The 27,337-nt window shown below is 45.1% G+C and overlaps 1 protein-coding gene across 6 annotated transcripts in view; it reads right to left on the reverse strand.

Annotated features, from left to right (window-relative positions):
* Nucleotides 1-24,666, reverse strand: part of LOC106578738 (kelch domain-containing protein 3) — a 194,702-nt gene extending 170,036 nt beyond the window's left edge. For 2 of the 6 annotated variants that reach the window (XM_045702234.2, XM_082965711.1), the window contains exons 1-6: nucleotides 24,615-24,666; nucleotides 11,606-11,672; nucleotides 7,630-7,900; nucleotides 4,469-4,645; nucleotides 4,159-4,274; nucleotides 3,992-4,063 (exon numbers count right to left, since the gene is read on the reverse strand). In XM_045702234.2, coding sequence (XP_045558190.1) covers nucleotides 3,992-4,063; nucleotides 4,159-4,274; nucleotides 4,469-4,645; nucleotides 7,630-7,783 — 519 coding nt within the window. In that variant the 5' untranslated portion in view covers nucleotides 7,784-7,900; nucleotides 11,606-11,672; nucleotides 24,615-24,666. Of the gene's footprint in view, nucleotides 1-3,991; nucleotides 4,064-4,158; nucleotides 4,275-4,468; nucleotides 4,646-7,629; nucleotides 7,901-11,605; nucleotides 11,673-24,549 lie in introns of all 6 variants that reach the window. The other 4 variants (XM_045702233.2, XM_082965710.1, XM_082965712.1 and 1 more) reach the window with 4 other exon arrangements.
* Between the last annotated feature and the right edge of the window lie 2,671 nt (nucleotides 24,667-27,337).

Genomic DNA, 27,337 nt, shown 5'->3' on the forward strand with positions numbered 1-27,337 from the left:
CTGCCAGAGGTCCGGACAACAGGCCCTCCGATTTTACACATTGAACTCTATCTGCGAAGTAGTTGGTGAACCAGGCGAGGCAGTCATTTGAGAAACCAAGGCTATTGAGTCTGCCAATAAAAATACAGTGATTGACAGAGCCGAAAGCCTTGGCCAGGTCGATGAAGATGGCTGCACAGTACTGTCTTTTATCGATGGCGGTTATGATGTCTTTTAGTACCTTGAGCGTGGCTGAGGTGCACCCGTGACCAGCTCGGAAACCGGATTGCACAGAGGAGATGGTACGGTGGGATTCGAAATGGTCAGTGATCTGTTTATTAACTTGGCTTTCAAAGACTTTAGAAAGGCAGGGCGGATATAGGTCTGTAACAGTTTGGGTCTAGAGTGTCACCCCCTTTGAAGAGGGGGATGACCGTGGCAGCTTTCCAATCTTTAGGGATCTCGTACGAAATTAAAGAGGTTGAACAGACTGGTAATAGGGGTTGCAACAATGGCGGTGGATAATTTGAGAAAGAGAGGGTCCAGATTGTCTAGCCCAGCAGATTTTTACGGGTCCAGGTTTTGCAGCTCTTTAAGAACATCTGCGATCTGGATTTGGGTGAAGGAGAAGCTGGGGAGGCTCGGGCAAGTAGCTGCGAGGGGTGCGGAGCTGTTGGCCGGGGTTGGGGTAGCCAGGAGGAAAGCATGGCCAGCCGTAGAGAAAAGCTTATTGAAATTTTCGATTAACATGGATTTATCAGTGGTGACCGTGTCTGCTAGCCTCAGTGCAGTGGGCAGCTGGGAGGTGGTGCTCTTGTTCTCCATGGACTTTACAGTGTCCCAAAACTTTTTGGAGTTAGAGCTACAGGATGCAAATTTCTGTTTGAAAAAGCTAGCCTTTGCTTTCCTGACTGACTGCGTGTATTGGTTCCTGACTTCCCTGAACAGTTGCATGTCGCAGGGGCTATTCGATGCTATTGCAGTCCGCCAAAGGATGTTTTTGTGCTGGTCAAGGGTAGTCAGGTCAGGAGTGAACCAGGGGCTATATCTGTTCTTAGTTCTAAATTTTTTGAAAGGGGCATGCTTATTTAAGATGGTGAGGAAATTACTTTTAAAGAGCAACCAGGCATCCTCTACTGACGGGATGAGGTCAATATCCTTCCAGGATACCTGGGCCAGGTCGATTAGAAAGGCCTGCTCGCAGAAGTGTTTTAGGGAGTGTTTGACAGTGATGAGTGGTGGTCGTTTGACCGTGGACCCATAGCAGATGCAGGCAATGAGACAGTGATTGCTGATATCCTGGTTGAAGACAGCAGAGGTGTATTTGGAGGGCAAGTTGGTCAGGATAATATCTATGAGGGTGCCCATGTTTACAGATTTAGGGTTGTACCTGGTGGTTTCCTTGATAATTTGTGTGAGATTGAGGGCATCTATCTTAGATTGTAGGACTGCTGGGGTGTTAAGCATATCCCAGTTTAGGTCACCTAACAGAACGAACTCTGAAGATAGATGGGGGCCAATCAATTCACATATGGTGTCCAGGGCACAGCTGGGAGCTGAGGGGGGTCTATAACAGGCGGCAACAGTGGGAGACTTATTTCTGGAGAGAATAATCTTTAAAATTAGAAGCTCGAACTGTTTGGGCATAGACCTGGAAAGTATGACAGAACTTTGCAAGCTATCTCCGCAGTAGATAGAACTGCCAATGGGGGAAGAGTTACAATCTTAACGGAAAATGTTGTAGTTGGGTATGGAAATCTCCGAATTTTTGGTGGCCTTCCTAAGCCAGGATTCAGACACGGCAAGGGCATCAGGTTTGGTGGAGTGTGCTAAAGCAGTGAATAAAACAAACTTAGGGAGGAGGCTTCTGATGTTAACATGCATGAAACCAAGGCTTTATCGATTACAGAAGTCAACAAATGAGAGTGCCTGGGGACACGCAGGGCTTGGGTTAGCCTCCACATCACCCGAGGAACAGAGGAGGAGTAGGTTGAAGGTACGGCTAAAGGCTATCAAAACTGGTCGTCTAATGCATTGGGGACAGAGAATAAAAGGAGCAGATTTCTGGGCGTGTTAGAATAGATTCAGGGCATAATGTGCAGACAGGGGTATGGTGGGGTACAGTGGAGGTAAGCCCAGGCACTGAGCGATGATAAGAGAGGATGCATCTCTGGACATGCTGGTTATACTGGGTGAGGTCACCGCATGTGTGGGAGGTGGGACAAAGGAGGTATCTAAGGCATGTACAGTGGGACTAGGGGTTCCGCAGTAAACTAAAACAATGATAACTATCCTAAACAACAGTTTACATGGCATATTGACATTAGAGAGAGACATAAAGCAATCACAGGTGTTGATTGAGAGAGCTAGCTAAGTCAACAATGGGTAAGACAACAACAGCTAATCAGCTAAGTCAACAACAACAGGTAAAATGGCGATAAATAGGCGGAGAGGGTCGGTTAACTACACACAGGGTCTGAGTTCGGGGCTAGGGCCGACAGATAAACAAAGGTAAACAAAGTGGAGTACCGTGATAAATGAACAGTCCAGCAGGCATCAGCTATGTAGCCAAGTGATCATAGGGTCCAGTGTACAGCAACAGATGAAACAGGGAAGCCGCCAGGTAGTCGTTACTACGCTATAAAGCGGGAGACACAGCGTTTAAAGTTAGCAGTCCGGGGTAAGTAGAAGCGTCTGCTCCGTTGTCTGGCAAAGGCAGGTTGAAGGCACAGCTGATGGAATTACGTCTGCGGACCAGTCGTGGCGGTACGGCGGGGCGCCATGTCGACGAAGGGACCGGGCCAGATGGCGAAAGAGGTATTGTAGTTGTGGGAATTTCGTTTGCTAACCAGGAGATGCGCCTGGCTCAGGGCTAGCTTCGGGGCTGGGTCACTCAGTTGAAGATAGCTAGCTGTGATGATCAATGGTCGGCAGGAATCTGCCGTTGTAGTGGAGAAAAACAGTCCGAGGCTGGCAGGTACTATCCAGGCTAAAAAAACGGGTGGTGCCTGACCTGAGCAGAGGGTAAAGGCCGCTAGCAGTGGCTAACAATGACTAAATGGCTAGTAACTTAGCTAATTAGCTGGCTACCTTCTGATAAAAGTTTTGGCTATAGGGTCTAAAAAAATAGCGGATCGTGTCACATTGAGTGAGGCGGGTTACCAGAAGGTATATTTAATTTAAAAATGGAAAAAGAGATTTAACAATAAATTGGAATATATACAAAAAAAAGACGAGAAATACAAAAAGTAAACAAGAGGACAACAAACCACGTCTGCACTGCAACGCCATCTTACATCGGCTACGGAGAGCGTGATCACACAGTCGTCTGGAACAGCTGATGCTCTCATGCATGTTTCAGTGTTGCTTGCCTCGAAGGGAGAATAGAAGTAATTTAGCTCGTCTGGTAGGCTCGTGTCACTGGGCAGTTCACGACTGTGTTTCCCTTTGTAGACTGTAATAGTTTGCAAGCCCTGCCACATAAGACGAGCGTCAGAGCTGGTGTAGTATGATTCAATCTTAATCCTGTATTGATGCTTTGCCTGTTTGATATTTTTTTGGGAGGGCATAGCGGGATTTCTTATAAGCTCCTTGAAAGCGGCAGCTCTACTGTACATGTTGCATATATAATTTTGTTCAGTATAATATCGTCCAAAAATAACAGCATTATGTAACTTCAGAATTTTCCCCTATCACCATATAAAACTATACATTTTTCACCCTGCCCCCACCCTGTAGTGATTTCGTTTTCAGCCGGCAAGGTTGGCAGGGTAACAGTATAATGCAGTGTAAAATTCTCTCCCTTTTAGTGCTTGTCTGATTCCCAGAGGATGTTGAAGGGCCGTTCTGTTATGTCCACTCAATAAAACTGGACTAGTAACACCAACACACAGGAAGTGAAATGGTCTCCAACTGGACTAGTAACGCCAACCCCCAGGAAGTGAAATGGTCTCCAACTGGACTAGTAACGCCAACCCCCAGGAAGTGAAATGGTTAGGGTTGGGTAACTCACCCTTGCGTTGACTAGTGACCAGACCATGGTGGTGGTGTCCAGCTTGTGAATGTCATTAGAGAAGCAGTCAGCCTGGAAGAGAACAGGGAAATGTCATGGTAACACCAAACAAACAGAGGATCTTCCCCAGGACACACGGGTCAGGGTTAAAGGTCAAGGATTCTTACCAGCTGCTCATACCCTCCAAAGATGTACATGGCCTTCCCCAGGATGCAGGCTGAGTGGCCGTCTCTCGCTCCCGGAACCGTCCCAGATATCTTAGGGGTGAACCACCGGTGGTTGTCTGGGGACCAAACAGGCATGTTATCCAGGAGATACTGTTCTAGAGGCTGCAGCTGTGGATACCCCAAGTGGAAACATCTAACCCACATAGCTAGCCAGGCAGGTGTTAGAGCTAGGTCTGCTTTATTCAATCCAACAACGAGTGTATCTTCTAAATCACGCTGACATACAACACAAACCATCAGGTGTACTTACTGACGTGGAAGGCATAGAGGACGTTGCAGGCCCCCTCCGTGTCGTTACGACCCCCCCATATGTAGATGGTATCTTCCAGCAGCACGGCTGTGTGACCGTAACGCATGTAGGGGACATCCCTGGCATGTTCCCGACCACCTGTTCTCACTGGAGGCAACTTCATCCACCGCAGAGAAACTAGAGAGAGGAGACCGAGACACTGGTATTACTTCAAAGAGACACTAGCATTACTACAGAGGACAGAGAGACACTAGTATTGCTACAGAGAGCCACTAGTATTGCTACAGAGAGCCAGACCCTAGTATTGCTACAGAGAACCAGACCCTAGTATTGCTACAGAGAACCAGACACTAGTATTGCTACAGAGAACCAGACACTAGTATTGCTACAGAGAACCAGACACTAGTATTGCTACAGAGAACCAGACACTAGTATTGCTACAGAGAACCAGACACTAGTATTGCTACAGAGAACCAGACACTAGTATTGCTACAGAGAACCAGACACTAGTATTGCTACAGACAACCAGACACTAGTATTGCTACAGAGAACCAGACACTAGTATTGCTACAGAGAACCAGACACTAGTATTGCTACAGAGAACCAGACACTAGTATTGCTACAGAGAACCAGACACTAGTATTGCTACAGAGAGCCAGACACTAGTATTGCTACAGAGAGCCAGACACTAGTATTGCTACAGAGAGCCAGACACTAGTATTGCTACAGAGAGCCAGACACTAGTATTGCTACAGAGAGCCAGACACTAGTATTACTACAGAGAGCCAGACACTAGTATTACTACAGAGAGCCAGACACTAGTATTACTACAGAGAGCCAGACACTAGTATTACTACAGAGAGCCAGACACTAGTATTACTACAGAGAGCCAGACACTAGTATTACTACAGAGAGCCAGACACTAGTATTACTACAGAGAGCCAGACACTAGTATTACTACAGAGAGCCAGACACTAGTATTACTACAGAGAGCCAGACACTAGTATTACTACAGAGAGCCAGACACTAGTATTGCTACAGAGAGCCAGACATCAATGACATGCATGTCAATCTCTCTTGGCTCAAAGAGGAAGAGAGATTGACTTTATCATAGTTTTCTTATAAGAGGTGTTGACAAGCTGAATGTACTGAGGTGTCTGTTTAAACTACTTGCACACAGCTCATACACCCATACATGCCACCAGAGGTCTCTTCACAGTCCAAGTCCAGAACAGACTATGGGAGGCACACAGTACTACATAGAGCCATGGCTACATGGAACACTATTCCACATCAAGTAACTGATGCAGCAGTAAAATCTGATTTAAAAAAACAGATAAAAATACACCTTATGGAACAGCGGGGACTGTGAAGCAACACAAACAAAGGCACAGACACATGCATACATTGTGATATTGTTGTATTGAACATTTTGTGTTGTGGATCTGTGGTGATGTAATAATGTTATATGATGTACTGTGTTTTATTGCGACAGAGAGACACGCGTATTGCGACAGAGAAACACGCGTATTGCGACAGAGAGACGCGTATTGCTACTGGGGCTGTTTTTCGGGCTAGGCCCTTTCCTAGCAGAGGCCCTTTCCTGTTTCAGCATGACAATGCCTCCGTGCACAAAGTGAGGTCTATACAGAAATGGTTTGTCGAGATCGGTGTGGAAGAACTTGACTGGCCTGCACAGAGCCCTGACCTCAACCCCATCAAACACCTTTAGGATGAATTGGAATGCTGACTGCGAGCCAGGACTAATCGAACAACATCAGTGCCAGACCTCACTAATGCTCTTGTGGCTGAATGGAAGCAATGTTCCAACATCTATTGGAAAGCCTTCCCAGAAGAGTGGAGGCTTTGTAGCAGCTAAGGGGGACCAACTCCATATTAATGCCTATGATTTTGGAATGAGATGTTCGACGAGCAGGTGTCCACATACACTACCAAAAGTATCTTTATAATGGAGTTTCAAAACAACTTATTTGTTTGATTGTAAAAGAACATCAGAACCTTTTTCGTCATCTAGCTCTTCTTGGAAAGATGAATCATCAGAAGCAGCCATTGTAATTTCTTCGCTAGCCATCTCAGATAGCTCCCTGTGAACCCGTAGAAACTAGTACACGCCCTCATTTTGAAAAGCCTGCCTTTGAGGGTGGGAACAAGGAAGTAAGGCTCCCGTCAGGCTGTAGTCTTTACAAATCCAGGGAAAAATGAGTCAACCTACATATCCTGCATTGTCCTGGCAGATAGCAACATCATTGAGACGAGTCCAATGGTTCAAGGACAGCCATATCTACTCACTGCTAGCGTGATCGTGCAATCAGCAAAACACAAAGGCCACAATAGATGCTACAAAACATGACTTCATTCATTTGTAGATCAGACAGCAGGCTCAACCAACCAATGATTCTTCCGGCGTGAAAATTACACCCCAAATAGTGTCTAGCAGTGAAGCTTCTCTTTGTTCAGCTGTGCTGAAAAACACCTGTGAGTGTGTGGCATACAGACTAAGGTTAGAAACAGATTAGGACCAGATGGGGTGGAACCCAAGAGAGGTGCTGGAGGTTAGACTTCCTGCTCTTCCATACTTCCTGACCCCATTCCCCACGTCCTGCTCTTCTATACTTCCTGACCCCCATGCCCCACGTCCTGCTCTTCTATACTTCCTGACCCCCATTCCCCACGTCCTGCTCTTCCATACTTCCTGACCCCCATTCCCCACGTCCTGCTCTTCCATACTTACTGACCCCATTACCCACGTCCTGCTCTTCCATACTTACTGACCCCATTACCCACGTCCTGCTCTTCTATACTTCCTGACCCCATTCCCCACGTCCTGCTCTTCTATACTTCCTGACCCCCATTCCCCACGTCCTCTTCATTTCTTCCACACTCATCTGAAGAACTACACTACTTCATAATGACAGACAGATCCTGATGTCACCGTGACATCAGAGGGCAAAATGATAGATCTTAAGATGAAAGTGGTCAGATTACAATATCAAAGGACTGGCCATTTGAAGTTGAGAAAACTGGAAGTAATTTAGGGAAAGACGAGCATGCATGGGACATACCTAGAACTGCTGGAACCTAAGCCTAGACAGTTCTATCATTAATAATCCAGCTCTGTTTGGTCTATAACAATAACCTACCTGTGTTGAAGACATGTACATCTATCTGTCTCAGCGTCTCATAGTCGTCCCCAGAGCAGTACCCTCCGAAGGAGTACACCTTGTGTCCCATGGAGACGGCAGCATGGTTCACCCTCCGTGGCCCTCCGTCCAGGTGGGTCGTCCAGCGCCACATCCCCCTCCACTCAGCTAGCACCGCACCTGTCCTCCTCACCCTGGCAGCCTGTCACCCGGTGCTACACCATCACCCGGTGTTCTGCTGCCACCTCATCCACCCTCAGACAGACACTACCTACCCAGACAGAGAGAGAGGAGAGGTGTTACAGCCATTCAGACAGACACTACTACCCAGAGAGAGTTTAGATGTTACAGAATTCCTACACCATCACCGTCTTAACCAGAACAACTTAGTCAAATGCATTCAACTAAGCAAGGTCCAATAACCACAGCACAGTCATTGCAAGTAAAGCACCATTGTAGGTGTGAGTATGTTGAAAAATCATTAACTCTGAGTAGAAATTAAGATGACTGAGAAGGAGGTATGAAGACAGTCCTCTGGGGTTCATTTCTGTTCGGCTGTTGACAGCTCCTCAGGCCCCTGTATTATCCTTGCTAGGTGGTCACTGGTTGGGCCTCTGCTAGGAGGGTATTATAAGAGGTGGTCGTCACTGGTTGGGCCTCTGCTAGGAGGGTATTATAAGAGGTGGTCGTCACTGGTTGGGCCTCTGCTAGGAGGGTATTATAAGAGGTGGTCGTCACTGGTTGGGCCTCTGCTAGGAGGGTATTATAAGAGGTGGTCGTCACTGGTTGGGCCTCTGCTAGGAGGGTATTATAGGTGGCCACTGGTTGGGCCTCTGCTAGGAGGGTATTATAGGTGGCCACTGGTTGGGCCTCTGCTAGGAGGGTATTATAGGTGGCCACTGGTTGGGCCTCTGCTAGGAGGGTATTATAGGTGGCCACTGGTTGGGCCTCTGCTAGGAGGGTATTATAGGTGGCCACTGGTTGGGCCTCTAAATCCAAATGTCCCCTTTACGATAGCCTCCTTACCCCCTCTGACAACACAACACTAAAAAGAGTGGTGCATAAAAACAGATTGTCAGTGATGTGTACGCAGAGGAACATGAAGCTTTCCACCTTCTCCACTGCAGTACCATCGAATTAGATAGAGGCGTGCTCCCTCTGCTGTTTCCTGAAGTCCACGATCAGCTCCTTCGTTTTGTTGAGGGAGAGGTTATTTTCCTGGCACCACACTCCCAGGACCCTCACCTCCTCCCTGTAGGCTGTCTCGTCATTGTTGGTAAACAGGCCTACTACTGTTGTGTCGTCTGCAAACTTGATGATTGAGTTGGAGGCGTGCGTGGCCATGCAGTCATGGGTGAACAGTGAGTACAAGACGGGGCTGAGCACGCACCCTTTTGGGGCTCCAGTCTTGAGGATCATCGAAGTGGAGGTGTTGTTTCCTACCTTCACCCCCTGGGGGCAGCCCGTCAGGATGTCCAGGGCCCAGTTGCACAGGGCGGAGTTCAGACCCAGCTTAATGATGAGCTTGGAGGGTACTATGGTGTTGTAGGCTGAGCTATACTCAATGAACAGCATTCTTATATAGGTATTCCTCTTGTCCAGATGGGATAGGACAGTGCGATTGCATCGTCTGTGGACCTATTGAGGCGGTATGCAAATGTAAGTGGGTCTAGGGTGTCAGGTAAGGTGGAGGTGACATGTCCTTGACTAGTCTCTCAAAGCACTTCATGATGACAGAAGTGTGTGCTACGGGGCAATAGTCATTTAGTTCAGTTACCTTTGATTTCTTGGGTACAGGAACAATGGTGGACAATTTGAAGCATGTGGGGACAGCAGACTGGGATAGGGAGAGATTGAATATGTCCGTAAACACTCCAGCCAGCTGGTCTTCACATGCTCTGAGGATGCGGCTAGGGATGTCATTTAGGCCGGTAGCCTTGCGAGGGTTAACACGCTTAAATGTCTTACTCACGTTGGCCACGGAGAATGAGAGCCTCGGGAGTCAGGCCGCTTTGGAGGCACTGTGTTAACCTCAAACTGGGCGAATAAGGTGTTTAGCTTGTCCCGGAGCAAGACTTCAGTGTCCGCGACATGGCTGGTTTTTCCTTTGTAATCTGTGATTGTCTGTAGAACGTCTGTAATCCATACCATGTATGTCTCGTGTCTGAGCCGCTGAATTGCGATTCCACTGTCTCTGTACTGACATTTTGCCTGTTTGATTGCCTTACGGAGGGAATAACTACACTGACTTGTATTCAACCATATTCCCAGTTACTTTGCCATGGTTAAATGTGGTGGTTCGCATTTTCAGTTTTGTGCGAATGCTGCCATCTATCCACGCTTTCTGTTTTGGGTATGTTTTAATACTCACAGTGGGAATAACATCCCTATACACTTCCTGATGAACTCAGTCACTGTGTCCGTGTATAAATCAATGTTATTCTCAGAGGCTACCGGAACATATCCCAGTTCGTTTGATCAAAACAAATCTTGAAGCGTGGATTCCGATTGGTCACACCAGCGTTGAATAATTTTTAAGCACGGGTACTTTCTGTTTGAGCTTCTGCCTATAGGAAGGGAGGACAAAAATAGAGTTGTGACCCAATTTGCCGAAGGGAGGGCCTTGTAGGCATCCTGGAAGGGGGAGTAGCAGTGGTCAAGTGTTTTTCCAGCGCGAGTACTACAGTCAATGTGTTGATAGAACTTCGGTAGAGTTTTCCTCAAATTTGCTTTGTTAAAATCCTCAGCTACAATAAATGTGGCCTCAGTTCCTTGAGGGCCGTCGTGGGAATATACATGGCTGTGACTATAGCCGAAGAGAATTCTCTTGGGAGGTAATACAGTCGGCATTTGATTGTGAGGTATTCTAGGTCAGGTGAACAAAAGGACTTGAGTTTCTGTATGTTATCACAATCACACCATGAGTAGTTAATCATGAAACATACACTACCGCCTTTCTTCTTCCCGGAGAGTTCTTAATTCCTGTCTGCGTGATGTACTGAGAACCCAGCTGGCTGTATGGACGGGGACAGTATATCCAGAGAGAGCCATGTTCCCGTGAAACAGAGTACGTTACAGTCCCTGATGTTTCTCTGGAAGGAGATCCTCACCCTGAGCTCTTCTACTTTATTGTCCAGAGACTGAACATTAGCGAGTAATAGAAGTCCACTTCGAATACCGCTTCTCCGCCGGCGGCGTCTTGGAGCAGCCTCTGGGATAAGTTCAATTGCCCTGGAGGGTACGAACAAAGGATCCAATTCGGGAAAGTCGTATTCCTGGTCGTAATGTTACCACCGCTCTGATATCCAAAAGTTATTTCCGGCTGTATGTAACACCACAAAAAACGTTCTTGGCTAATAATGTAAGAAATAACATTTTTTTTTTTTTTTTTTTAAATACTGCCATGTCTGTCGGCGCCATCGAAACCCAGCATATAGCACGTTCTATGGGATGGTCATCGAAACCCGGCATATAGCACGTTCTAAGGGATAGTCATCGAAACCCGGCATATAGCACCTTCTATGGGATAGTCATCGAAACCCGGCATATAGCACGTTCTATGGGACGGTCATCAAAACCCGGCATATAGCACGTTCTATGGAATGGTCCTCGAAACCCGGCATATAGCACGTTCTATGGGATGGTCATCGAAACCCGGCATATAGCACGTTCTATGGGACGGTCATCGAAACCCGGCATATAGCACGTTCTATGGGATGGTCATAAACTGCAGTAATTTATGTCTGAGATATGAACATGACTGGGGATTCAAACATCTGTATCTACTCATCTTCATCAGCTTCTACCTGGTCTACCTCACGTTTTTGTTCGACATGTGGTGTCATCGGGAAAAGCCTGTATCAAACCTTGATACAGTTTGGAAATCAACTTTTGAGGTTTGTCAAAACAGCATCTAGCTTGTCCAGTGTTTAATGCACAGAGAATAAAGTGTTCTATTTGCAAAAATGCACCTCACCTCTGTCACAGACTGGTCTTGGCTGGCTGCCTGATCCAGCTGAAACCCCTGTCACTCTCTGATCCTCCTAAAATGAAGCATGACAAAGAATTACCTTGGTGTAAATTTATACAATATATTATCCAAGAATAGAATCAATGGTTGAATAATTGAAATTACCATTATTCCCAGAACCCAGAATGTAGGTCTACCCAGGTCATTCTCATGAAACCATTCAAAGAATTGATTTTAAATGTAAAACATGGAATTTAGTAACATAACAAAATATCATAATAAAGATAGTGTTCTCTACAACGAGTAATTTCAATGAAAATATTCTGAAAAAGATGTATGGATGTTCTACTAGATGTTTTCAAATGACAGAAATGAATAACTGAATATTCATGCATAATAATAAATCATAATAATAATGAAAAGATAGTGGAAAATCGATGTATCCCTGACTGACGTTCTCATCTCCACAACCTTTTTGAAGGACTGTTCACATACAGAGAATTTTAAATAAAGTTTAAATAAAGTTTGATTTTGAATGAAGCAACACATCTGCCACTACCTTCAAGATGGCTACCAGGTAAGCAGATATCTTTATATTTCTCCAGTTAAAAAGTTAAACATTCTCGTCAGACTGTGTACACGACAGTATTGATTATCATTACCGATACAGGTAGTTTTCCACATTTAGAAAAACAGATTTAAAATTTGATGAAAATATACTTAAATAATGTCTAATTATGTACATTGAAAGAGAATATTTGCTTAGTCATCATGTCTTCTCTATTGTTAGCAAAACATGCTACGGTTCCTCATCCTCCGCAACACCATTCTCATTTACCGCTACAATTTAAGGCCAGTTGCGGTAGAGAGAACGTCTGTTTCGGTAATGAGAAATTTATCATACAGACTATTTTTAAATAAATATTATGAACTATTAATTTAATTGTTATTTACTAACTGTTGATATTTTGCTTTATGTCCTGTTTAATTGCAGACAGTCAGCAAGTGACAAAAAGAAAGCTTTAGCGAAGGCTAGGCTGACAATTCTGAGAAAATGTTTACACCAACCCAGAACTGCTAGAAGAGTACAGAGGGAAGGAGAGAGGGGGGTTAGGTGTTAGAGAGGTTACAGCAAGAGTAATTAGCAGAAATATATATATATAGTCTATAGGAAGCCTATGCCCTCATACAGTGTCTACAGGAAGTCAATACCCTTCAGTGTTAGGAAGTCTACACATGCACGCACACACGTCTAACACACAGTCTGTAAGCCATTCAGTCCCTTCTATAGGATGACGTGTCCATAAGAGTAAGATTTTTCCCATGTTTTGAGACATGCTCATTTCATGTCATGCTTCCTTTCCATTTCCAGATATCAAAAACGAAAGCAAAATTGTAAAATCAAGAAAATTCAAGATCTAACAAAGAAGCAACATGAAAAGAAGAAAAAACAGTGGCGGGAAAACGCAAAGGTATTACAGAAGAAAGAAAGTTAAAAGCTGTATTGGACATAACACCATCAAGCCAGGAAGGTGATACACTTCAACATGTTCAAGAAGACAGCCTCCAAGAGAACAGCCATTCTCACCTCAGCAGGTGAATGTCCCAGCCTGCAAGAGACAGCCATTCTCACCTCAGCAGGTAAATGTCCCATCCTCCAAGAGAACCGCCATTCTCACCTCAGCAGGTAAATGTCCCAGCCTCCAAGAGAACCGCCATTCTCACCTCAGCAGGTAAATGTCCCAGCCTCCAAGAGAACAGCCATTCTCACCTCAGCAGGTGAATGTCCCAGCCTCCAAGAGAACAGCCATTCTCACCTCAGCAGGTGAATGTCCCAGCCTCCAAGAGAACCGCCATTCTCACCTCAGCAGGTAAATGTCCCTGCCATCAACTCTGGGCCGGCAGCCTTGCGAGGGTTAACACGTTTAAATGTTTTACTCACGTTGGCTGCGGTGAAGGAGAGCCCGCAGGTTTTGTTAGCGGGCCGTGTCAGTGGCACTGTATTGTCCTCAAAGCGAGCAAAGAAGTTGTTTAGTTTGTCTGGTAGCAAGACATCGGTGTCCGCGACGGGGCTGGTTTTCTTTTTGTAATCTGCGATTGACTGTAGACTTTGCCACATACGTCTCGTGTCTGAGCCATTGAATTGCAACTCTACTTTGTCTCTATACTAACGCTTAGCTTGTTTGATTGCCTTGGAGAGAATAACTACACTGTTTGTATTCGGTCATGTTTCCGGTCGCCTTGCCATGATTAAAAGCAGTGGTTCGTGCTTTCAGTTTTGCGCGAATGCTGCCATCAATCCACGGTTTCTGGTTGGGGAAGATTGTAATAGTCACCGTGGGAACATCATCACCGATGCACTTGCTACTAAACTCACTCACCGAGTCAGCGTATAGATCAATGTTGTTGTCCGATGCTATGCGGCACATATCCCAGTCCACGTGATTGAAGCAATCTTGAAACTTGGAATCAGATAGGTCTGTTCAACGCTGGTCTGACCAGAGTATAGGCGTTTCCTGTTTTAGTTTCTGTCTATAGACTGGGAGCAACAAAATGGAGTCGTGGTCAGATTTGCCCGAAAGGAGGGCGAGGGAGGGCTTTGTATGCGTTGCGGAAGTTAGAGTAGCAATGATCCAGAATGCTGCCAGCCCGGGTCGTGCATTCAATATGCTGATAAAATTTAGGGAGCCTTGTTTTCAGATTAGCTTTGTTAAAATCCCCAGCTACAATAAATGCAGCCTCGGGATATGTGGTTTCCAGTTTACATAGAGTCCAATGAAGTTCTTTCAGGGCCGTCAATGTGTCTGCTTGGGGGGGATATACATGGCTGTGATTATAATCAAAGATAATTCTCTTGGTAGATAATGAGGTCGGCATTTAAGGAACTCTAGGTCAGGTGAACAAAAGGACTTGAGTTCCTGTATTTTGTTATGATCACACCACGACTTGTTAATCATAAAGGCATACACCCCCGCCCTTCTTCTTACCAGAGAGATGTTTGTTTCTGTCGGTGCGATGCGAAGAAACCGAGTGGTTGTACCGACTCTGATAAAGTATCCCGAGAGAGCCATGTTTCCGTGAAACAGAGAATGTTACAATCTCTGATGTCTCTCTGGAAGGCAACCCTTGCTCAAATTTCGTCTACCTTGTTGTCAAGAGACTGGGCATTGGCGAGTAGTATACTTGGGATCGGTGAGCGATGTGCCCGTCTACGGAGCCTGACCAGAAGACCGCTCCTTCTGCGGCGCCGTTGTTTTGGGTCGCCTACCGATCCATTGTTCTGGGTGGTGGTCCAAACAGAGGATCCGCTTCGGGAAAGTCGTATTCTTGGTCGTAATGTTGGTAAGTTGACATTGCTCTTATATCCAATAGTTCCTCCCGGCTGTATGTAATAAGACTTAAGATTTCCTGGGGTAACAGTGTAAGAAATAACACATAAAAAAACAAAATACGGCATAGTTTCCTAAGAACAAGGTGACCACCATAGTTTCCGAAGCGAGGCGACCATCTCTGTAGGCGCCATCATAATTGGTGTGCATTTGTTCTGGTGGTATGGATACGTCATGTTGTTGATGATAAATCCTGAGTCCTATTAAGTATTTTCTGTTTTACTTTCTTTCCAGATAGGCAAATGGTCAATACGAGGTCGACACTGAGTTTTTCCATTTTTCATCCATCAGATTTAAGGGAGAAAAAGTCTGGTACTACTTTGACGCTATAAAAGCCGTCATCCCAGAGCCACAACCTTCCACATCCTCAGCTCGACACTTCTGTGTGTTGCCTGAGATCTTGGCAAAGTACACAAACAAACGTGTGTAAAACACTGGAATTGGAAGGGGGATAGAGAGGGTAGCAGGAGGCGTTGGGGTGGTGATAGGACTAGACTGTGAGGGTTACCGCCATACAACGGCCACGTGCACCCTACCTCCAAGTTGATGTCATTACCGTGAAGCGGAGGGCCATTTAACCCCCTGGAGTGAGGTTAACTGATTTTCTACTAGTACATTATCCTGCTGTTTATACCACAGCTACTTTGCCAAAGTCATTCATTCACAATCGTTTTGAAGATTAGAAACAAATGTGTATATGAGACACACCCAATCAACATAGGGGGAAAAAAATAGTACCTGCTCCCAAATGAACTGGACTACTTCCATGAATTAGAAGTGTATGGTGTACACAGTATGGTATGCACATTCATATTTGTTTGATATTTTAGCTGTGTGCATATTTCTACACATCTGTTTTGTTAGCATGGTTGTTCAGAATTAATGTACCCCCACGTGACAAGTATTGACAAATCAGAAGGTGGTATTTGCCCTAGGTGGTGGGTTATTTCAGTGCCGTGGTAAAATGGTTAACGTGTTCTTAGCATATGTTCTAATGTTGCCCTGTTTAGCGCTGTTCTAATGTTTTTCTATGTGTTGTTTTTATCTATGTTATGTACTTTTGAAGCACTGCAAAATGAAATTGATTGAACTTGAATCCATGATTGTGCTAATATTATCTAATTTATTTTCTACATGAAATTGTATAATGTTTTTAACCATACCTCAGTCATAGTATACTTATTATCATTACCGAAATCAACCTCATTTCAGAACCCTATGTATCATTACCGCAACAGGTGTTGAATTTAATGTTAATTTAATGAATGGAAAAATAGTTGGCTTTTAAATGCATGTGCAGAATCTATACGGTATGTTCTTCCAGGTTTGCCACATAATTTAGAAAATGTCAGGTTTCATTGAAATATCAAAAATATTAGGTTGTAGATTGTGGAAGGTGTTGCGGTAATGAGAGAAATCAGTCAAAATCAAATAAAAATGTTTCAAGTAACTGTGCATGACTGTTAATAATATTTTTTTTTTAAATGTATTAGCTTTCCTAATGGTCTTGACGTTTTCAGAACGTTGCGGTAATGAGATTAAGAACTTGTTTTGGAAAATATGTTCAAAAAGGTGTTAAATTGTCAGTAAATGTTTTTAAATTAAAGCTCAAACACTTCAGACATTGTTATTAATGCCTAAAAAGGAAATTTGTTGATGTCATGTTTGAAATCTTTGAAACCAAGATTGTGAGAGTCACCCACCCATCAACTCAAGATGGAACTTTGTATCATTCACTGATATTGTTAATATACTGCAAAATTCAGCTGAGCTCCGTAGACTGGTCTTCCCTGCTGGGACCCTGTCACCATCTGATCCTGCTAAGACATGATGACCATGGTGTTGTGTACTGACTGCACAAAAGCTGCATTCCCGCGGGCTGCCTGTGGGTCCCGACAGAGATCATTGCGGCACGGTCAGCATTTTTCATGCTGCGGGAGGGAGCAACGGTCAGACAGACGACTTTCGGATGAAAATATTTGTGTTGTCCCACAGATAATTTTTAAACGGTCCTCTTTCTGCTCTATATGCTTTAGCCCACCTATTGTTTTAAAAATCAGACTTTTTGCATTATTCACAGAATTCTCTGATTCAACTCCAGTATTTAACCTTTATTTAACTAGGCAAGTCAGTTAAGAACAAATTCTTATTTACAATGACAGCCTAGGAACATTGGGTTAACTGCCTTGTTCAGGGGCAGAACTGCAGATTTTTAACCTTGTCAGCTCGGGGATTCGATCTAGCAACCTTTTGGTTACTGGCCCAATGCTCTAACCACTAGGCTTCCTGCCGCCCAAGTGTTCCTAGTATGTGTGGTCTCATTGAAATGGAGTAGGCTGCCTACATGGGCAGAGAATCACAGGGCAGTTAACTTTAATATGATTAGACTGTATATAAATATTGATAATGGAAAGTGGAGAGCGCACAAACAACGTGAGTCGAAGTGCAATCAAAAAATGTAATCATTGAAAAGGTAAAGGCACAACACGCACATAGGTTAGGCTACTATGGTGAGTGAGCGTTGCACCTTTAATTTTTTAATAAGTATTGATTATACACTTATTTGTTTCTGCCTGCAAATCATCCTCCTAAAAGTTAGGCTATTTCCTATAGGCCTATGTAAAACATAGCAAGTGTCACTATCATCATTCTTGGTGCGTCCAGTTCAGTAGCCATACCTGCAAGAGCAGGTGCACGTGTGGTCTCACACCTGAGGAAAGTCCATACAGGAAGTGCCATTGTTTTGAAATGGCTGTTTTTCCAATGAAAGCCTATCCACCATTTAAAGGGATAGGACCCAGATTCCGTTCCCTATGGCTTTTATTCTGAAAAATGAGGGAGAATGACCAGTTTCAATGAGTAGATAGTGGGATGTCCCCAGAGCTCTTTTCTGCGCACGACTGAGAGTGCGCCTTTCTTGTTTTTCTTTTATATTGACGAAGCTATTGTCAGGTTGAAATATTATTGAATATTTAGGCTAAAAAAACAACCTGAGGATTGTTTATAAACATCGTTTGACATGTTTCTACGAACTTTACGGATACCATTTGGAATTTTCGTCTGCCTCGTGACCGCATTTGAGCCATTGGATTACTGAACAAAACGCGCCAACAAAATGGAGGTTTTTGGATATAAAGAGGGACTTCATCAAACAAAACAAACATTTGTGTAACATGGAGTCTTGTGAGTGCAACCATACGAAGATCACCAAAGGTAAGTGATTCATTTTATTGCCATTTCTGACTTTCGTGACTAATCTACTTGGCTGGTAACTATGTAATGTTTTGTGTGCTGAACGCTGTCCTCACATAATCGCATGGTTTGCTTTCGCTGTAAAGCCCTTTTGAAATCTGACAAAGTTATGCTTTATTTTGATGTATTACACTTGTGATTTCATGAAAGTTAAATACACTGCTCAAAAAAATAAAGGGAACACTTAAACAACACAATGTAACTCCAAGTCAATCACACTTCTGTGAAATCAAACTGTCCACTTAGGAAGCAACACTGATTGACAATAAATTCCACATGCTGTTGTGCAAATGGAATAGACAACAGGTGGAAATTATAGGCAATTAGCAAGACACCCCCAATAAAGGAGTGGTTCTGCACGTGGGGACCACAGACAACTTCTCAGTTCCTATGCTTCCTGGCTGATGTTTTGGTCACTTTTGAATGCTGGCGGTGCTTTCACTCTAGTGGTAGCATGAGACGGAGTCTGCAACCCACACAAGTGGCTCAGGTAGTGCAGCTCATCCAGGATGGCACATCAATGTGAGCTGTGGCAAGAACGGTTTGCTGTGTCTGTCAGCGTAGTGTCCGGAGCATGGAGGCGCTACCAGGAGACAGGCCAGTACATCAGGAGACGTGGAGGAGGCCGTAGGAGGGCAACAACCCAGCAGCAGGACAGCTACCTCCGCCTTTGCAAGGAGGAGCAGGAGAAGCACTGCCAGAGCCCTGCAAAATGACCTCCAGCAGGCCACAAATGTGCATGTGTCTGCTCAAACGGTTAGAAACAGAATCCATGAGGGTGGTATGAGGGCCCGACGTCCACAGGTGGGCGTTGTGCTTACAGCCCAACACCGTGCAGGACGTTTGGCATTTGCCAGAGAACACCAAGATTGGCAAATTTGCCACTGGCGCCCTGTGCTCTTCACAGATGAAAGCAGGTTCACACTGAGCACGTGACAGACGTGACAGAGTCTGGAGACGCCGTGGAGAACGTTCTGCTGCCTGCAACATCCTCCAGCATGACCGGTTTGGCGGTGGGTCAGTCATGGTGTGGGGTGGCATTTCTTTGGGGGGCCGCACAGCCCTCCATGTGCTCGCCAGAGGTAGCCTGACTGCCATTAGGTACCGAGATGAGATCCTCAGACCCCTTGTGAGACCATATGCTGGTGCGGTTGGCCCTGGGTTCCTCCTAATGCTAGACCTCATGTGGCTGGAGTGTGTCAGCAGTTCCTGCAAGAGGAAGGCATTGATGCTATGGACTGGCCCGCCCGTTCCCCAGACCTGAATCCAATTGAGCACATCTGGGACATCATGTCTCGCTCCATCCATTAACGCCATGTACTTTTAAACTCGGACAAAACAGAGATGCTTGTTCTAGGTCCCAAGAAACAAAGAGATCTTCTGTTGAATCTGACAATTAATCTGGATGGTTGTACAGTCGTCTCAAATAAAACTGTGAAGGACCTCGGCGTTACTCTGGACCCTGATCTCTCTTTTGAAGAACATATCAAGACTGTTTCAAGGACAGCTTTTTTCCATCTACGTAACATTGCAAAAATCAGAAATTTTCTGTCCAAAAATGACGCAGAAAAATTAATCCATGCTTTTGTTACTTCTAGGCTGGACTACTGCAATGCTCTACTTTCCGGCTACCCGGATAAAGCACTAAATAAACTTCAGTTAGTGCTAAATACGGCTGCTAGAATCCTGACTAGAGCCAAAAAAGTTGATCATATTACTCCAGTGCTAGCCTCCCTACACTGGCTTCCTGTTAAGGCAAGGGCTGATTTCAAGGTTTTACTGCTAACCTACAAAGCATTACATGGGCTTGCTCCTACCTATCTTTCCGATTTGGTCCTGCCGTACATACCTACACGTACGCTACGGTCACAAGACGCAGGCCTCCTAATTGTCCCTAGAATTTCTAAGCAAACGGCTGGAGGTAGGGCTTTCTCCTATAGAGCTCCATTTTTATGGAATGGTCTGCCTACCAATGTGAGAGACGCAGACTCAGTCTCAACCTTTAAGTCTTTACTGAAGACTTATCTCTTCAGTAGGTCCTATGATTAAGTGTAGTCTGGCCCAGGAGTGTGAAGGTGAACGGAAAGGCTGGAGCAACGAACCGCCCTTGCTGTCTCTGCCTTGCCGGTTCCCCTCTTTCCACTGGGATTCTCTGCCTCTAACCCTTTTACAGGGGCTGAGTCACTGGCCTACTGGTGTTCTTCCATGCCGTCCATGGGAGGGGTGCGTCACTTGAGTGGGTTGAGTCACTGACGTGGTCTTCCTGTCTGGGTTGGCGCCCCCCCCCACCCCCCCCTTGGGTTGTGCCATGGCGGAGATCGTTGTGGGCTATACTCGGCCTTGTCTTAGGACGGTAAGTTGGTGGTTGGAGACATCCCTCTAGTGGTGTGGGGGCTGTGCTTTGGCAAAGTGGGTGGGGTTATATCCTGCCTGTTTGGCCCTGTCCGGGGGTATCATCGGATGGGGCCACAGTGTCTTCTGATCCCTCCTGTCTCAGCCTCCAGTATTTATGCTGCAGTAGTTTATGTGTCGGGGGGCTAGGGTCAGTCTGTTACATCTGGAGTATTTATCTTGTCTTATCCGGTGTCCTGTGTGTATTTAAATATGCTCTCTCTAATTCTCTCTTTCTCTCTTTCTCTCGGAGGACCTGAGCCCTAGGACCATGCCTCAGGACTACCTGGTATGATGACTCCTTGCTGTCCCCAGTCCACCTGGCCGTGCTGCTACTCCAGTTTCAACTGTTCTGCCTGCGGCTATGGAACCCTGACCTGTTCACCGGACGTGCTTGTTGCACCCTCGACAACTACTATGATTATTATTATTTGACCATGCTGGTCATTTATGAACATTTTAACATTTTAACATTTTGACCATGTTCTGTTATAATATCCACCCTGCACAGCCAGAAGAGGACTGGCCACCCCTCATAGCCTGGTTCCTCTCTAGGTTTCTTCCTAGGTTTTTGGCCTTTCTAGGGAGTTTTTCCTAGGGAGTTTTTCCTAGCCACCGTGCTTCTTTCACATGCTTTGCTTGCTGTTTGGGGTTTTAGGCTGGGTTTCTTTACAGCACTTTGAGAATATCAGCTGATGTACGAAGGGCTATATAAAAATAAATTTGATTTGATTTGATGTTGCACCATAGACTGTCCAGGAGTTGGCAGATGCTTTAGTCCAGGTCTGGGAGGAGATCCCTCAGGAGACCATCTGCCACCTCATCAGGAGCATGCCCAGGCGTTGTAGGGAGGTCATACAGGCACGTGGAGGCCACACACACTACTGAGCCTCATTTTGACTTGTTTTAAGGACATTACATCAAAGTTGGATCAGCCTGTAGTGTGGTTTTCCACTTTCATTTTGAGTGTGACTCCAAATCCAGACCTCCATTGGTTGATAATTTGGATTTCCATTGATTATTTTTGTGTGATTTTGTTGTCAGCACATTCAACTATGTAAAGAAAAAAGTATTTAATAAGATTATTTATTTCATTCAGATCTAGGATGTGTTGTTTAAGTGTTCCCTTTATTTTTTTGAGCAGTATATTTATAGTAATTTAATTTGAATTTGGCGTTCTGCAATTTCACCGGATGTCGGCCAGGTGGGATGCTACCGTCCCAGGTACCCACATGAAGTTAACTGCCACTTTCCTACTCTGTAGACATGGGACTATCATGCAAAAACTAAGTCCATTTGTCATAATAACAAGTAAAAGGTCAACTCTGAGTTTGAAAAGGCTTTAGCCTAGGTCTGGCCTGGAAAAGTACTCACTCCAGACAATATGACCTCACTCTTTTAAAAACATCTGGGGAAAAATGCTGTCAGTGGAATGTTTGCAGTCTACTCAGTTTCAACATGATGGTTAATGACCTTAAGTCAAATCAAATATTATTTGCCACATGCGCCGAATAGAACAGGTGTTGACCTTACCATGAAATGCTTACTTACAAGCCCTTAACCAACAATGCAGTTCAAGAAATAGAGTTAAGAAAATATTCACTGAATAAAGTAGGAAATAAAATAAAAAGTAATACAATAAAATAACGAGGCTATAAACAGGGGGTACCGGTACCGAGTCAATGTGACATGCTGGTAGAAATTAGGTAAAATGGATTTAAATTTGCCTGCATTAAAGTCCCCGGCCACTAGGAGCACCGCTTCTGGATGAGCGTTTTCCTGTTTGCTTATGTCCTTATACAGCTGGTTGAGTGCCGTCTTAGTGCCAGCATCGGTTTGTGGTGGTAAATAGACAGCTATGAATAATATAGATGAGAACTCCTCTTGGTAGATCGTGTGGTCTCCTGGCGGGAAATAGCTTGAGACTTCTTTATTATTAGACATTGTGCACCTGCTGTTATTGACAAAAAGACATTCACACACACCCCTCCCCCGTCTTACCAGACGTAGCTGCTCTGTCCGGCCGACGCACGGAGAAGCCAGCCAGCTCTATTTTATCCATGTCGTCGTTCAGCCACGACGACACATAAGATATTAGTTTAATATCCCTTTGGTAGGATAGTCTTAATCGTAGATCAAGTTTATTTTCCCAATGATTGCATGTTGCCAATAGTACTGATGGTAGTGGTAGTTTACCCCCTCGCCTACGAATTCTCACAAGGCACCCCGACTTCCGCCCCCGTTTTCTCAGCCTTTTATTTCCATGAATGACTGGGATTTGTGGCTGGTCTCAAGAAAGCAGTATTTCCTTAGCGTCAGACTCATTAAAGAAAAATTCTTTGTCCAGTTTGAGGTGAGTAATCGCTGTTCTTATGTCAAGAAGCTCTGGTAGTTTTTATTTTCCGTTTATTTAACCAGGTAAGCTAGTTGAGAACAAGTTCTCATGAATAACAGAGTGCAATACTCCCTGATGTCTCTCAATGTCAGACAGACTAGTTGGGTAATAATAAGCTATGATCACTGAAATTGACTGGCATAGGATTTGACAATGCAGATCCAGTTAGCCAATCTGTCTAGAACCAACTAGGTATACATAACTCTGTGGCTCAGTTGGCAGAGCATGGTGTTTGCGACGCCAGCATGATGTGTGCAACGCCAGGGTTGTGGGTTCGATTCCCACGGGGGGCCAGTACACTTTAATTTTTTTTAATGCATGAAATGAAATGTATGCATTCACTACTGTAAGTCGCTCTGGATAAGAGCATCTGCTAAATGACTAAAATGTAAATGTAATTACACTGCCCAAACAAAGTCCCCAGTCCTAAAAACATACCCCACCCCTGTCCTCAAAACATAACCCCATGTCCCTCTCCTCTAGCCAGCAATGTTCTGCAGTTGTGCCGAACTACCAGGTATGCTGCCAAAACCCCCCACCCCAGTCCTAAAAACATATCCCCTGGAATGAGTCCCAAATGTCACTCTCCACTATATAGTGCACTACTGTTGACCAGAGCTCCATGGACTATTTGGGAATAGGGTGCCATTTAGGACTCACATATGTCCTCTGGTCCACTCTCAGCCAGAGTGTGTCTGTTGTTCCAGTGACCTCCAACCTTCAACAGCTCTTATAAATAAACCCTCAGAGGACTAATAATGCACACCCTTCTATTTCCAGATGACCTCATGGATAAAGGACACTACTAGTTACTGATTTCAGAATCTAAAATGGTTCCTTACCTAGCAAGACAGACAAAAATATGATCGAGCCAGCTAGCTAAGATCTGAGTTTCTGTAGCTATCTAAACGTTTGTGCAAGTGTCAAAGTAGCTAGCAATGATCTGTTGCCGTCTGACAAATATAACTACTGCTACCAGAATCTGGCTAGAGTAGCAAGCCAAACAGTTAGGTTTGACTGATTAAATAGTTTCGGGAATAATAATGTCCATACAGCTTCTTTGACAACTAACGTTAGTAAGAAAGGGCGTCAACTTTGTGAATGCATGCCAACCTAGCTACCTCAAAGCCAGCCAACTAACGTTAGCAATACACCTCATATCAAGAGTAGCCAGCTAACGTTAACTAGCTTAGCAAAGTAGCTACGCTAGCTACCCAGCCAGCTAGTTTAGCCAACCAGCTAAGTTATCTAACGTTAGTTGGGATATAACGTTAGTAGATAACATTGAACATGACCAAAACCAAAAAAACATAGGATGTTAGCTATGCAGATATTTAATGTTGGCCATATGTAACGTTAGCTGCTTGGTAGTTAGCTAACGTTATCTACCTAGCTAGCAAGCCAGCTATCCAAAAGGGGCTATGCAAGCTAGATAGCTATCAAACTTGGCAGCTAACGACCCACATCTATTACACAATTGCAATTACCAATTTGCAAAAGTTAGGAAGATAATTGTGTATTACCCAAAGGTGCCACTCTGAGTTAACGCGAACATCTATTTGCGACCGTTATTGCTAACCAACATTACCTTGGAAACTAGACGATGAACGCTATCCCTTCCCGGCCCTCGTGACGTAATGTTTACAGTGTCAGACTTCTTCTTCAACTTGGACAAAATGGCTGTCCGCAAACAGATGTTAAAGGATTATGCCGCCACCTACTGTGCTGAAGTGTGTGGTCAATCACAGTTCAAATCATATCATATCAAATTGTATTTTATTTTATTAGTCACATGCATCGAATACAACAGGTGTAGACCATACAGTGAAATGCTTACTTACGATCCCCTAACCAACAATACAGGTAAGAATAAGAAATAAAAGTAACAACTAATTTAAAGAACAGCAGTAAAATAACAATAGCAAGACTACATACAAGGGGGTACCGGTACAGAGTCAATGTGCGGGGGCACCGGTTGGTTGAGGTAATATGTAGGTAGAGTTGACTATGTATAGATGATAACAACATAGAGTAGCAGTGGAGTAAAAGGGGGGGGGGCAATGCAAATAGTCTGGGTAGCCATTTGATTAGCTGTTCAGGAGTCTTATGGCTTGGGGGTAGAAGCTGTTTAGAAGCCTCCAAGACTTCGTGCTCCGGTACCGCTTGCCGTGCGGTACCAGACAGAACAGTCTATGACTAGGGTGGCTGGAGTCTTTAACAATTTTTTGGGGCCTTCCTCTGACACCACCTGGTATATAGGTACTGGAAGGCAGGAAGCATGGCCCCAGTGATGTACCGCGCAGTTCGCACTACCCTCTGTAGTGCCTTGCGGTCAAAGGCCGAGCAGTTGCCATACCAGGCAGTGATGCAACCAGTCAGGATGCTCTCGATGGTGCAGCTGTGGAACCTTTTGAGGATCTGAGGACCAATGACAAATATTTTCAGTCTCCTGAGGGGGAATAGGTTTTGTCGTGCCCTCTTCACGATTGTCTTGGTGTGCTTGGACCATGAAAGTTTGTTGGTGATGTGGACACCAAGGAACTTGAAGCTCTCAACCTGCTCCACTACAGCCCAGTCGATGAGAATGGGGGTGTGCTCGGTCCTCTTTTTCCTGTAGTCCACAATCATCTCCTTTGTTTTGATCACGTTGAGGGAGAGGTTGTTGTCCAGGCACCACACGGCCAGGTCTCTGACCTCCTCCCTATAGGCTGTCTCGTCGTTGTCAGTGATCAGGCCTACTGCTGTTGTGTCATCGGCAAACTTAATGATGGTGTTAGAGTCGTGCCTGGCCATGCAGTCATGAGTGAATAGGGAGTACAGGAGGGGACTGAGCACGCACCCGAGGGCGCCCCCGTGTTGAGGATCAGAGTGGCAGATGTGTTGTTACCTACCCTTACCACCTGGGGGCGGCCCGTCAGGAAGTCCAGGATCCAGTTGTAGAGGGAGGTGTTTAGCCCCAGGGTCCTTAGCTTAGTGATGAGCTTTGAGGGCACTATGGTGTTGAACGCTGAGCTGTAGTCAATGAACAGCATTCTCACATAGGTGTTCCTTTTGTCCAGGTTGGAAAGAGCAGTGTGGAGTGCAATAGAGATTGCATAATCTGTGGATCTGTTGGGGCGGTTTGCAAATTGGAGTGAGTCTAGGGTTTCTGGGATAATGGTGTTGATGTGAGCCATGACCAGCCTTTCAAAGCACTTCATGGTTACAGACCTGAGTGCTACGTGTTGGTAGTCATTTAGGCAGTTTACCTTAGTGTTCTTGGGCACAGGGACTATGGTGGTATGCTTAAAACATGTTGGCATTACAGACTCGGACAGGTAGAGATTGAAAATGTCAGTGAAGACACTTGACAGTTGGTCAGCGCATACTCGCAGTACACGTCCTGGTAATCCGTCTGGCCCTGCGGCCTTGTGAATGTTGACCTGTTTAAAGATCTTACTCACATCGGCTGCGGAGAGCGTGATCACACAGTCTTCCGGAACAGCTGGTGCTCTCATGCATGTTTCAGTGTTATTTGCCTCAAAGCGAGCATAGAAGTAGTTTAGCTCGTCTGGTAGGCTCGTGTCACTGGGAAGCTCTCGGCTGTGCTTCCCTTTGTAGTCTGTAATGGTTTGCAAGCCCTGCCACAGCCGACGAGCGTCAAAGCCTGTGTAGTACGACTCGATCTTAGTCCTGTATTGACGCTTTGCCTGTTTGATGGTTCATCGGAGGGCATAGCGGGATTTCTTATAAGCTTCCGGGTTAGAGTCCCGCTCCTTGAAAGCAGCAGCTCTAGCCGTTAGCTCAGTGCGGATGTTGCCTGTAATCCATGGCTTCTGGTTGGGGTGTGTACGTACAGTCACTGTGGGGATGACGTCATCAATGCACTTATTGATGAAGCCAATGACTGATGTGGTGTACTCCTCAATACCATTGGAGAAATCCCAGAACAACATTAGCTCCACATCTCTAAATCCTACACTAACTCATTGCTTCTGAGAAAATAAAAAAATAACCCTTCTAACTTCTTATAGACCCTTCCCCAACCCCCAACCCCAACCCCACCCCCCCCCAACCCCATCCAAACTCAACGAACCTACACTTAAATCTTTCCCTCTCTTCAGCATACAGCAATATAACACATGCTCCACCGTTTCTTCGACCATACACTCCAGACACAAACCATTCACATGCTTGCCAACCAAATATGATGAGTTCAATGTCCAATGTCCTAGGCACAATCAAGATCCTTCCTGATCTGACCTTTGAATCTTGGTCCCCCAACCTTTCTTTGGACAGCATATACAGTGGTGTAAAGTACTTAGATAAAAA

The sequence above is a fragment of the Salmo salar genome, chromosome 19 (assembly GCF_965601325.2).
Source record: "Salmo salar chromosome 19, fSalSal1, whole genome shotgun sequence".
NCBI lineage: Eukaryota > Metazoa > Chordata > Actinopteri > Salmoniformes > Salmonidae > Salmo > Salmo salar.